This window comes from Varroa destructor, unplaced genomic scaffold (assembly GCF_002443255.2).
Source record: "Varroa destructor unplaced genomic scaffold, Vdes_3.0 BEIS01000007.1, whole genome shotgun sequence".
NCBI classification, from domain to species: Eukaryota; Metazoa; Arthropoda; class Arachnida; order Mesostigmata; family Varroidae; genus Varroa; species Varroa destructor.
In genome coordinates, this window is record NW_019211460.1 from 34,527,719 (window position 1) to 34,542,113 (window position 14,395).

At 43.9% G+C, this 14,395-nt stretch overlaps 1 protein-coding gene across 3 annotated transcripts in view; it reads right to left on the reverse strand.

Annotated features, from left to right (window-relative positions):
- kn (EBF transcription factor knot) overlaps positions 1-10,985 on the reverse strand; it is a 108,369-nt gene extending 97,384 nt beyond the window's left edge. For 2 of the 3 annotated variants that reach the window (XR_015316369.1, XM_022815598.2), the window contains exon 1: positions 8,915-10,985. Coding sequence is in view for 2 of the 3 variants with exons in the window: in XM_022815598.2 (XP_022671333.1) it covers positions 8,915-9,051 (137 nt within the window). In the remaining variant the exon portion in view is untranslated. The remainder of the gene's footprint in view (positions 1-8,914) is intronic. The other variant, XM_022815599.2, reaches the window with a different exon arrangement.
- Positions 10,986-14,395: the final 3,410 nt, after the last annotated feature.

The window sequence follows — 14,395 nt, forward strand, 5'->3', positions numbered from 1 at the left end:
ATATATATATATATATATAGAGAGAGAGAGAGAGAGAGAGAGAGTCTGCCCTATATCACACTCTTACAATATTGCGCAAGCGGTGCCTAATAGATAATGCGATATTCTGTTAACAAATTTAAATATTATCCGATTTGAGTCAAGCCGTGATACCCTTCACAAGAGTGCAGTGACCCAACTCTGAGTGTACGGTCTCCTTTGACAGCCCAGTCTAAAGATATCTATTAAGGTTAGATCTGGGTTGCTCTCTTGAAATCAGAATGTACTTTACGAACACCCAGTGCAGCCAGTCAAAAACAAACGTTATTTTTTGTGTATTTCTAACGCCGAGCGATTCGTATAGAGCAGATTTGACATTACCCATCGTCCGAACCAGCGGTCATCTAACGTAACGTAGAACCTTCTTCGAGTGTCGACGACGCCATCGACTCACACTCGAAAAATCATTTCCTCAGTAAACCTGACATACTAGGCAGTTAATGATGAATTGGTATAGAGGCTAAAGACAAAAAAAGGTCGCTTTTCTGAACTGGCAATGAATTTACGGTTCATGAATAATGTTCAGGGTGCCATGAAACATGAAATAGCCCTGAAGTATTTTCACGACGCTGTAACCTGTTCGCCGGACTTCAACTGCCATTCAGAGCATCTCGAAACAGTGCTGGAAGTCATGGACAGCTGCTTATACTAAGGTTGAAAGTAACGATCCGGCCAAGGGGCAGTTCATCACCTAAGAACTCAATAGGTTTTTGAGTTGGCATCGTACTACACATGTTTCCTAAACTGGGCATATTTTGTGTGCAACTCAGGAGTATTTAGCTGGAAGACATTGTTAAGCGATTGAAATATACTGCATATTCACTGCAACCGAAAAGGTCTTTACACAAGGCTACAGCAGTTTGTCCGCGGTATATGAGGGAAAGCGCTTCTGAGGGAAAGCGACGTAAGGAACCCAAGTACTTCGATCGAAAACGCTTTGATTTCGCTTCTGGACTGTACGAAATTGTTGTCAACTTTTTCGTGGCTAACCACCCGAACTGCTTTATGGCGGATTTGGTACGCGATTACGCTACCAGATAATGAACTTGACACTATCGCGTATCTTTCTGGTAGTCCGATCCGTTCGCTAAGTGCATGATCTGAAACGTAACTGGCTGTCCTGTCCCCGCTACTTGGTTGGATCATCAGTGTCTCTGCGCACCGGTCCCCTTTAATCGATTTTTCTATTAATATCATATAGCTCGAACGGTTGAGAAATAGCCATTTCCAGCTATCGTTGCAATGTCTCCTCAGAAACCCCGCTTGGAAGGTTGCCTTCCGAGCCAAGTTAAGCCAGCAGCTCTGCTAAGGGTCAAAGAGGAAGCTCGTCGGTCAGACTGATAAGCAAGTTTCGTCACCAACATTCATTTGTTTGCAAAGTCTTGAGAACTGAGTGCCTGTAGAATTACATCCAGATTTTTATTGTGGTTGGGCCACATAAAGCCGATGTTTCCGTATGCCAATCAAAACCGTAACACAAAAAAGCCAAGTACGTAGTCATTGCGAATACAGCGAACGCCAAGCAGAGATGCTGGAAATTATCGTTGGTAGCTTAGCGGGGATGTTGCAATACAAATTATATTTGTTCAATGAAATAAATCATATCTCTCTTTGTATCCGTCTATGGTTATATAAAACAGTGCGGTTTGCCTATTTGTTATCAGTTTTCCATGACCAACACTTCATTTCGTGTCATATATATATATATATATAAATATTAAGCACAAAGTTCAATTTTTTATTATTAAAAAAGGTGAGGCCTGTTTAATAAACTAAGGCATATCGTACAGAATCTATAACGTGCTCCTATTCCAGCTCAGCTTTTCGTACAATCTTTACAAAGGGACCGCTTAAAATTTTCTAAAATTGATTTTGAAAGACCCGAAACTATTTGCCAAAAATGAATTAAAGACAGCGTGACAACAAGCATGCGGAACGCGTACCTGTCTGCAAACACACAATTTATTTAATCTAAAAAATGATATATTCTATATTTCTTCTGGTATTTGTTGTGGGGCTCTGACTCATTGAGACAGGATTTCAATGAAAATAGCCGTAAAAATTAATATGTATATATCTGTATGTATATCTTTGCACGTTATCGGAAAGACTGCTCTGCGATGCTACTACGATACAAAACGTCGCATACTACCGCAGACTTATCGTACCACATTTTGAACAAATGCACGTAGCCCTTGGTAAAATGGAAGCCCCAGTGTATGATGTGATGAAACCTATACAATGCAGAATGTGAAACTTCGTGTCGGTTTGTTCTACTTGACCCTTCCAAGCTTCACTATAGTTACTGTATAAAAAAAAAAATCAGGATCCATCGTTGCCATCTTTCTCTCCCGTGTGCTGATAAAGTCCGAATAGGCAGCAGTGATGGACAGTTTGAATCCGCGTCTCAAATCCTCTACAAAGAACAATGTGTAATTCAGAAGATACACGTATCTGCTTAATGATGAACGATGAAGATTCATGGCGCGCTTTAAGGATAAAAACTGGACCCGGTCAAGCCTTTCGAGCTGCTTCGATAGTAAATGTTCTCAGTCAATTTCAATTGTATTTGCAGGAACAAATCAGAGCTTTTAATTCGAGTAAGGCTAGCGCTGTACATAAGGAAAGTCTCGAGGACGTACGTATTCCAGCACTTCCAGTACTTTGTTCGTGACAAGCGCTGCAAAAATTTGGTCGTTTGTAAATAAGAGCATCCCCAAGTACTTAAAGCTCTTTACGTACTTCAAGGTCCTTCTGCCTATGTAGATAACTCTTCCCCCCAGTTTTTCGCGCATTATCGATATCTGTTTATATTATACATCAGCGTGCGAAGTCATGATTGGTGCAGTAGCGTTTGCCGCCACGAACACAGCCCTAACGTGCTCTATTAGCTACGTGGAGTTTGTAGGCATGGCGATGATCCTTCTTTCCGCATCCATTTGTATGATTCCTTCCTGCCTGTATCACTGGCTGAAAGGAACCATACAAATGGGTGGAGGAACCGCTAACGGGCAAACTCAGGCACTCGTCGATACCAGCTTTTTAGAAAGTTTATAGAAGCTTGGGTCGAGCTTTGTCAATTCCCGAGTCTGGCGCAGTGGAGCAGCGGCTAGTTTACAATCTTTATTGAACCACGGGCATTGTTGGCACGGTTTTGGGTGAGCTGCAGACAATTTAGCGTTTTGGTCAAGGACTCAGTATAGTAGTCGATGTCTGAAGCTCGTGGTAATAAAGACAGAATTGTCAATTGGGGACCTAACAGGGTCGGATCCAGCTTTGTAGGTAGCCCGGCGTTCCTTATTGCGAAGTTGTTTCTTGCTACAGGAATAGCTAGACTCTAACCTGCACATGCGATTTTAAGGCGCTTGTTTTGCCTAGCAGATTGTTTCGTCCAATATATCGAGCTTTTCTGACATTCAAACTGGATGCGAATATGCCGATTGCCAATTTTGCTACATAACCCTCAGACGTTCTCGTGTTGTCGTCGGGGAATAGGTAGCTCTGAAAACACTGAGCAGAGTACGTCCAGTGTGCACGGCCGGGGGTCATCTGCTTTGTCAGTCCTTGTATTCAGGTCGCAGGCAAGTACAAAGAGGGGTAGCCAATAAAGGGATGTATCCATACCACGAGCGATCTTGTCAATCAGTATCATTGTGTTCTCGCTGCTCGGGGGGCGAATGTGTGCTATTACGATACTAGTCTACTATCTTTCAGTACTACTACATCATCCCCCGCGAGTATGCACGCCGATTTCTCCAAGTCTCTGCTGGTTCAGCACTGATATCCCTCGACTAAAACGCTCTCGTCCAGCGTACAGCAGTGAAGGGAAACGGGCGGGGCACTTGCATCTCGAAAGGCTTCAACTCCTAGGTCGTAGTGAGTTGATGACGTCGATGCCGGTGATAGTAGATGATGGTAGAAGTCAGTCATAAAGCACGATTGGCTACCTCTTCATTCCGCTGTACGCCAAATACGCTATCTAGCTACCTTACTTAGCTCGAGTGCACGATTCTCAGTCGTTTCGACGTCCTCCGTTTTGGTCTCACTCGTGACCAGCTCTGAGACCTATTGCGGCTTTCTCTGAAACGTGGTTCGTTGCAACAAAAAGCCTCCCAAGTTTATAGACTCGCCAATATCTAAGTTAGGAAGGCTGCTAGATTCGGAAGCGCCTGGAGCGAACATCATTCCGGACGTTTCGTCGACATAATGCTATTTGTTGCGACGGTTCTAATATCGGCTGACGACGGTTGGACAGTTACTTTGCGAAGTTTACCTAAGTCAGTCGGAATTTCTCGTCTGCTGCGCTTTCGGTTCACGGGCCCCTCGAAGGCTGCTTCGGTAAACGCCTGTCCCTTAGCGATTGGCATAGCTACTGACTTACAAAATTTTTACGGAAAAAAAAGGTTTGTTCCCCTTGTTAGGAAAGTTGCAATGTTCCTACCAACGTTCCCTTCGTTGGTGCATCGATTACTGTCAACTACCCACCACTGCCTGTGTATTTTTGTCAATTGAACCACCCACCAAATTAGCCGTTCTGTGTAGCTTCTGATGAGATTGCATCGCCCTGTGCCTCGCAATCAGCTGAGAAAAAGAGATACGGACTCTATATGAACTTCAAAGTTGCATCGAATCATTTTCGGTTTGGCGCCAAAGGCTTCGACCACCGCGACAGAGGATTCTCTTTCGAAATCTATGCACTAACGGTAGCCGGCTTGCAGGAGGATCACGACAGGTTCGAAGGGTGCACTCTCGGCCTCCTACGAGATGCCGATCATACCTATCCTTTCCTTGCCTATCGAACAACTCTCGAATTTCTTTTTAGGAAATGGTTCCCAGCGGTTCCACTATGTTATCAATGCCGATTTTCTAAAGGAACGTGTTCTTTCGACAACAAAAAGGCCCCTTCTCGTCATGATGGTCACATCGGTCATTTCACAGTCCGACCCAGTATTTTCAAGTACTAAATTTGATGGAAAATATTTTCTAAGTTACTAATTAATAATCATTTTTAACCTATATTTGTCATCTCTGTAGTCGATGTAAAGGAATGTTTATATGAGTACAGTCACTCGTGTTATAGCTGGTGCCACTATATTTTTCGAAGTATTACTAACGTTTCATTGCGGAACGATTAATGTTCAAGATATGCTTTTTTGAAAAGAAAAAAAACACAGTAACGTGAACGATTTCCGTAATATTTTTTTCGATAAAAGAAAACTTGAAATGGAAGAAGTCTTTTTTTTTACCATTTATATACAAGAGTACCTAGGTATTACTAATTAATTTAATTTAAGATTGTAAAAATCTTTATTGGACGTCACTAATTCAAAGGGTATTATATTTTTTTTCTTGTTCCAAAGAGTACATAGCCTGCGGGTGCATATTTTACCCTGTAGATTTTTGAATGAAGAATGACGAAGTTTAAATATATTTAATCAGTGGCGTATGTGTTTTTCTAAGAAATAGCTTCGAATTTTACATGCTAATATAGACAGATAAATAATAATTTGAACAGATTTGTCAAGATAACATCACTGTGATTGTTACAGACATGCATATACATCCGATATAACACTTTTGCTTTGACCAAATAATTTATAAGTCGTATTTTCATATCGAGGCTGTGCTGGGGAGGATTAGGTATATTACGTTTACAGGCCCCAGGTTTACAGGGCTAAAAGTCTGCGTTGCCTTTTTGCTTTAGGAAATACAGTCCAGTAGTGAATCTGTCGTTAGGCATAAACCCGCATAGGCATAAACATACATTATTTCTACCACAAACAGATTTAGATTTTGCGTTGCCGTTCAGAAATTGCTAAATTTACTAAAAAATCTTTACTGCAAGCTCAATTTAACTTTGTAAATGTTTCTACCATCTGTTTTCTGCGTAGCGGTTGCACATGGTCATAAGTTTCTATCGGTTAAATATAAAATCGAACATTTGCAACTAGAATTATTCAAGTCATAATGATGAAATCAAAGTTTGATTATAATTTTGCGACTACAGCAGTGAGTGTGGTCTACTGCGAAGGCATCCGCAACCTCTTCTCAGTTCGAGAAGACTGCAGAATATCCATAGGGACAGCCCAACAAAATGAATTCTTCTCCCAAATTATGAATTCACCTTGGTGGCATCTTCACTCCCGAACTGCACAAATTTCTACATTAAGGAAGAAAGCGAGAGATATACACAGACATACGTATGAATCTCACAATCCAGGTCCTACACACGCATACACATTATCTGAACATCCGATTTTCTTCTTGAACCCTCGATCTACTACTAACCCAATCTTCACAAATGCATGAGTAACGAGCAGACATACATAGAGAGACTGAAGGCTAGCCCCACCCCCAGTTGTCGACGTCTGAAGATTTCTCCTCAACTCGAACAGTGCCGGTTCGAATCCGAGGATCTGCACCCCGTCCATCGGATCTTTAGTCGCTGCCGCCACTGCTCTATTTTGCACTTTGATGGTTCTACCAGCCAGTCAGTCTGGACTGTGCAGATCCCGGGGGACCGATTGGTCAAATCGGGCTGTCACTTAAACAAGCAGAAAATACGAAAAGCCAAAAGATGCGCCAGTAGTACCAGGGTGATCTTACATGATACTTTTGGTACACAAATAGGCGACCATAAGGGCACGCCAGGGAGGCGACATAGCGACCACACACAGTACAATTGAACTTTGCGGATGTTTTTGCAATACCAGCAATGGCGGCAGCAGCAGCAGAAGCAGAAATAACAGCAACAATATGATGGCCAGAATTCTCCACATTTGGCGTGGGAAGAGCAGCTTCGCTAGTCGTTAACAATGGGTAGTACAGTGTCTAAACAACAACTATACGATAACCTTGGCTTCATATTGTTACACGCTTGACGTCAGGGGCTATCCCAGTGAGGCGCGATACACACACATCTAACTCTTACGGACAATAAACGTTACTTTCCACTGAAGTTGATCTTATGCGAAGGTAATTTTACTATTTTATGTATGTATTCATTATTTACTATGACGACCATTCGATTAAGGTGACAGCAGACGTATTAACACTAGGGCAAATATGGCTACACTATATAACCCTCTATAGCTTCTTTGCCAAGTACTACAATTCACACACGTTGGAAATAACTGGCCGAGCTTTTCAGTGAGTGATAGTTGTTAGTTATGCTATAAAGCATATAGCATTCTTCTGTTAAAATCAATCTTATACCCAATTACAGAGTAAAATACGAAAAAGCATCAGAATGGGGCCGTGTCATCAAAGAACAGAGAAGATCGTGCTTTCAAGTTGAAGTCCGGAACGGGAATGGCGACCGACAGAATGGGGTTAGCTAGCTAACCGTTGTAATAGTGTCACAAGCAGATTAGAAATCGAGTTAGCTTTATCCAGCGGCGACGGCAACAGGCAAAGCTAAGAGCACTGCCACCGTCGTCTCGATGCCCTCTCGAGAAGCAAAAGGGTCGTGAGAGTAAGAATACCAAAGCGCTCCCTAGACCCTTCTCCAGGGTTCAGTCGTCAGCCGTTACCAGCAGTAGCGGTCTGTTTCAAGACAGTCAGAATGAGGCAGGCGCATACTGTGGAGAGAGTGTTGTAATGGCGTTAATGAAGTGGATTGTCACCGCTACAGTCCCTGCAGCTACTCGATTCGGATGTCCTTCCGCTTAGTCTGTCTCACAGTATTTGCTTGAAGAAGTCGCTCACTCTCATCCTTTGCCACTGCCGTGGGCTGCTACACGGTATGCTTGACCCTGCAACCAACGATACCTTGCATTCACGCCCTTATTTAGGATCCCCCACAAATTACGTACTCGTTTAGCACCGGTTTGATCCCCGTTCCTTTGCCCCCTGCCTGGCTTCCTCCGGTTTACGCTCATTACTGTTCTCGCATGACCCTCCAGGATTCGGCACGCCGTCTGCCAATTCGCATGCAAAGGGAGTGTCCAAGATTAGCAAACGACTACGAATTGTCTATGCTGGTCCGTACTAATGACAGATAAGTTACTGCCAACAAGTTATGGTTACCTAAGAACGATGTCCTAGAAGGAGTATTGTCACAAGGAAATTCGAGGAAAAATGAGAAAGTTTTCACCAAGTTCTAGATATACCGGACGAAACTTCTGTCATGCACGACACAGGAGGCCTGTTTTGCAAACGGCATCAATGTTGCCTTCATAGTATCTTAATAGTATTGGCTAAACGAAAGCCGAGCACGAACGGGAAGATTTTATGAGAAGATTACGGTGTCAAAAACATATTTGACCTACAAGATCTTCTGTGTCCGGTGCATTAGGTGGCTATAACTAGCATGTATTAGCTTTGCACGCCAACCGTTCTTATTATTTAAGAGAGAACTTTACTTAAGCTTCACTACTACACCGCTCTAAGGATCATCTGGTATCCTTATTCTAGTGCATCGACCATATGCAGCGAGTGCTTTTATCTAGCCGCTTAAAAAGACCCCTTTTTTGCAGGTCAGGTCACACACGTTTGAAGCCAAGATCGAAGTGTCTTGATATGGAGGATATATTCATTTTCCAGAGCGACCTAGAGTCGCTTTCCATTGATTCTGATATAGAAAATATAGTTTTAATAGGAGCATTATCAAAGGTCCAAAGCGTTTTCCGGACAGCTCGTTGTAGATAAATCCGAAAACCATAACAAGCTTTGTTGACGTTAGACAACCTCCATGTTGGCGTCTGCTGTGGCACATTCGAATGGCGGTTTCTGCTGCATTCTGCGTTACCACATGGCGCCTTTCCCCCACCCCTCACCGCAAAGCCGATCGAGATTGTCACGCATGCTAACAATGAAAGCGGAAAACTGGATAAATGTATTGAAATGAGTTTTTGTTTCTTTTTCCCATTCTTACCTGCTTTGGTCAAGCATAGTTGGCTGCATAGTTGGCCAGCCCCTTCCAATCTGGGCCGCTGCCAGAGGTTCCTCCTTGAGAGAGGCCATGGGCCCTCGCGGCTGTAGGCCGGCGTCCTGGTGCAGACCGAACATCATCTCCTGGCCGTTCGTCGAGTTCGGTCGGTGGCTGAAGACACGACACTGCACCTCACGTCACGTTATGAGCGTCGTTATGCACCTTAGATAGCTAAATAACGGCGAACACGTTAGTCAACAAAGGTGCCGACGTGAGACACGCACAGGAGAGTCTGGCCGCTGTCACCGGTGGCTTGTTGCGGGTATTAGGCAAGACGATAGGCCGATCGGCCGCGGGCACAGGAAGGACACTCCAGCCTCCGCGGGCAGCGCCACCCGTCGTGATCAATTCCGCCTGTCACTTGGGTTGTGGTCTTCTTCAAATTGGGTGATTATATTAGCGATGATAGTACGAACATCAAGTTATAGGACGGTCACTTTCAAGTGGGCGCATATACTTAGTGTTACGCCTTTTTACTTAGTTGGTTTCTATGTTGATGATTTGCTATCCTGCGCAAAAATTCTAGTAGTAGATTTACGATATGTTCTCGTTTTTTGTCGTCTTCTGACTACGCGTCCGTCAGCGCGACTAAGAGCCGAGCACCAGTCGATACATGTATCGCCGTCGTCGCCTTTCCGTCTGCCAGACAAACTGCTCTAACCCAGTATGTTTACCGCGCCCGCTTGTACATTTATTCAAAAACCTGGGTTGATTGCGAACAACAAATTTCAAGGTTGGACGCTTCTTGATTTTGAAGTTGGGATTCGATATTGCGTTGTCAGCTGGTGGCAATCATAGAGTTAATCAAGGATAAACACCCCGTAGAGACTGTTGAGGTGGCGCGCTCGATAGGAGTTGATGGTGGACACTGATCGCTGGCGGCACTCAACAGATTCGATCGTTGAGCTGAACGGATGATGACGTTTGACTGAGTTGTCTTTCGCGTTTGCTTGCTGTGAATGTATATTATTTGTAAAATTGATTGTAATCTAACTAGTGTTAAATGAAAAGAACGATAAACTACACTGTGCCTGTTCTGCTACTCTTTTTTGATCTTGTTTCTTACAGCCCCAAACACTGTCCGTGGATGGGGGACTGTCGCAGGTCCGAATGCACAGCTCGAGATGAGTTTCTATAACACGTTGGATTCTATGCAGGCTGAACGGGTTGAATGGTATGAGTGATTCTTCTATTCCCTCTTCATCTTTCTGTTACATCGAAAGAGGGGCGGTCAGACGTTTTTCTACTACGAACGTCGATAGATCGTGCACAAAGTACTGTATAACAATAACGATGGCTAAGGCGGATAGACAGAAACACTTCAGTGGTTTCACTAGCTGACGGGATTTGTTTTTGTTTCCGTTTGTACCGACGAAATTAACGTACAGATAACAAAAACAGTTGTAACAGTTTTTGTCGCACTCGAAAATGAAACTTCGGCGTTCATACACTTTGTCGTTGTCACAGCTAGTCGACAGGTTCGTTTCTTTGGATGTGTGGCTTACTTTTCTCTTTTCTCATCTATTACACACTACACACTGATGAACGATTTTTCATCTCATGGAGTCATTAGACAGTAAACAGTATCGGTGGTAGTAGTAGAACTTTCGCTTCAATGCAATATGAACTTATTCGAAATAACAGCTGCTACTGCTGCTGCTACTGCTGCTGCTGCTGCTGCTGCTGCTGCTGCTGCTGGCGCGCACTAAAATAGAATGGGCCGACAGATACCGCAATCAACGCCGATTCGAAGTTGTTCGTTCGCACGGCACAGGTCACCAGTAAATTGTGGTCGTCGATAGCGTTGTCGGTTGCGGCCAAGACGCGCGACTCGTTCCACTTTAAGTCGCGCCGTTCGAACTCCGAGCGCTGTAGGAAATTCTCAACTCAACGTTGCTGCTGCTGCTGCTGCTGGCTCTCGTGCTGGAACTCCTCGAGGAGCCGAGCCGCCTGTCCCGCAGAGGCCAACTCACTTGTGTGCGATCCCGACGCACCCGCGCCGATCCGACACGTCCCGAGGGATAAAGCCCCTCCTCTAAAATCATCCTCAAGTGAGATCTACAATAAACGGGGCGGGTCTTCGTGGCTCATAGCCAATGGCTAGCGGCGCAGCATGGCGCATGCGCCAATGGAGCGACCCTCCAAAGGTGGGTACCGAGGCTCCGTCTGGTGGTGGCCGGCGGAACATTTCATCGAGTGCGCTCAGTTTGACTTGCGCAGCCGCGGGATGCGTAGCTCGCTGTCGAACCGAAATAGAAATTTGGGAAATTTTTGGTCAATTTTAATTGGTTTCCAGTCCGAACATAGGCAGTTGACCTCAATTGATATACCAGCGGGTTCGACTTCAGTTTTTTTAACATATAAGACGCCAAGAAAGTTGCTAAATTAAAATAGACTTAGTGATTTGTCAATTTGAGGCAGGCCGTTCATTAACAGCGAGTTCCACCATCTGAGAAAGTAACGTTTACAAGGTAGGTAGCGTTGATTAAGTTCCGACAGCATGGCTAGTCTGAAATCTACACGCTGCTCTATTGTTGTTGTCATCTGAGTGATTTTGCAATAGTTTGCCCTAGTTAAATCGACACAATAAAAGGGTAAAAACAATTTTCCTGACTGACTGACGTATTGTCTCGGGGCAATGAAGTGGCGGTTCGCGGCAAAAGTTCAAAACTCGAGGCAAAAATCATGATTGCGTTCCGCGTTCCCTAAACGCTACAAATCTACGTAATGGCTGCTTCAGCTGAAGTTGCTTCTAGATGTACATCAAGATTCACACTTACCCATTAGACGCATACCCAATATCATCTCCTATTGAATAGTATTTCGATGGCGTAATTTCTTCGCAAGTGGACAAATGCATTTGACGAAGCGGTGGCAGAATCCCTTCAAATGTAGAAGACGCATGACAGGGAGCACTAGAATTACGAAACGTTCCATAGAGTGCTACTGGTGTACAGGCGGGTGAGTTTTCCAGATAGACGGAATTCAAAGACGGATTACTGTAAAGAACTGACTCCATAGCGTACGTTGACGGCAGAGGCGGTTCGTACGATAAGGGGGACGAAGACACCTCTGAAAGGTCTGTAGAGACGTCTGTCGAGCTCTCGTCGCCTGAACTCATCGAAGACGAGCAGAGGGAAGGCACCGATTTCACCTGGGTGTTGGATTGTATCACTACTACTTGAGGCCTTAAATTTTCACTACAACCACTCAGCGCCTCGCAGTTCCGTATGACAATTGGCCAAACGCCAAGTCCGAGCACGACATACGTCTTGCACGTTAGCGTATAGTATACAGTAAAGGAAACGGAGTCGGAAGAAAAAAGTGTTCGCAGATATAGAACACAATAGTACTGCAGTATCCGATACGTAGACGCACTGTGTCACATCGTCTGCTTGAGAACAGACGACTTTCTTTAGTATTCAAGTTCGATTGAAGCTAACAAAGTATTTTCACAAGTTTTCGTAGCGAAAACGATGCTGGTCCCGATATGCCATATCATTCACACAAGGTTCACAAGTCGTCCTGAATCGAACCTAACAAAAAAAGGCTAATAAACTCGGAGGTCCACAGAGAACAAATAGATACTTGCGTTTGCTTCTCGGCCGCCTCATATCGCCACATACCTGGCTTATGAGGCTTAGGTCTTCGGGAAAGGGAATGCCAGCGGCGATCCCAACACATCTCAAACTCCTCTCCGCGCTCGCATACGTAGGACTCTCTCTCTTACTCAGTTTCAGGTGTTGTGCGCAAATTCATCAAATAATGAAAGCACTGCTTAAGGCTTTTCCTCAACCGGAACTAAGATTATATCTATTTGTCATAAACAGGTTTAGATAACCTAAGGAAGGGAAATGTGGAAGGGGAGGGCTAGTTTATGTGCCAGATATGTACGGGTTTCCAGTAACTATGAGACGCAGCACATTGCAATCCATTACGTCAATACCTGTACGATTGCCTAAAAAAAAACAAAGACAACTCTTATTCAATCTTCTTTTGGAAAAGTGGGTCCTTGCACGACAATAGCGCGACAGAGCTGAACAATGAAACAATGAGCGCTTGATGAAGATCCGAAGATATGAAATGATCGAATACACCTGTATAATAACGCCATTCTACATCTGAGACACGAGGGACGTCTATGATCAGACGCAGATTTCTGTGAGCACATTTTTGCTAAAAATCATGTACTACGACAATCGGATGTAAATACCAGGCGAACTAGCATTTCCAAGGTTACCAAGAGCGATTAAATTATTGGGCCTGTTAAGATAATATTAATAGTTATAACTGAATAATTGTGGCTATATTACATGTGTTAACCAGTGCGGTTGGGAGTACATTTTTCCCTGTTTCCCACTGCTTCTTTTTTCTCGCTGCATAATCGATAGCAAAATGGCGTCATCTGTGTGTTATTAGGTAGTACTACTACTGTTTCAGTCATGTATTATGATTGTTATATGTCATAGTTCAAGTCGCATTATATCGAATGGAAACAACACCTAGTCGCCAATTAGAGGAACAGCATTGTAACGCCAAAGCTTCTCTTTGATCGAAAGCCATTAGTCGATCAGCAGAAATTCGAATGTGGCCGAGTCGTAGGTGCCTCGTAGGAGCGATGTCTGAGAAAGCCAACTGAGCCTGTTAATCTTCAGGCACAGTGGATGAATGCACCTACTGAAACGCAAAAAGACATATGCAAGGTGATCGAGGGTGCTTCACTCCTTTCATAGTTAAAAATTACGAGAATTTCACGGCCCACTTCGTAGGAACAGTGCCGACATCCGCTAGCAAACATTACACGAAGGTGCCGAGCGAACACTTCAATCGAAGGCGAAGCTTCGGCCTAATAACGGAACTCTTGTTTATGCTGTGGGCTGCCCGGGACGAAATATAAGAAACACCGTCAGATGGGTCATTAGTTACGACTGATACACCCTCCATTTGCTCCAATCTATAGTCGAAGAGCTTCGCCGAGATAGGATTCCGTGATCATAATAAGTTAGTGGTATGCTGCAAATTTGTAGAAACGTTTTTTTCCAGAAAATCCGACTGCCCATTGTTGTTTCAGTTGCTATATTCTGTCTTCACTAGTGCAGTGGGGCATTACCCTCGGAAGGGTACGTTCACTTGGTCGCCACCGTCTTGTCACCCAATCTCGTATATTTACATTCGACTTCCTGATATAATCTACGTACAGCTAGAAATTATTTGCACAGTTATATTAAACGTGACCGTTATTATAAAGATAATAAGCAAGTCGTTCACCGCCACTTAATGACTCGTTCACGCATACCAACCCTATATTATATTCAAGTTAATCGGCACCGATCGTATCCTTTTTAGAATAGTAAGCCGATCTACATCTATTTGTCACTTGGCGTACCATTATATTGTGTGAGAATAACTAAAACTGAATATTCA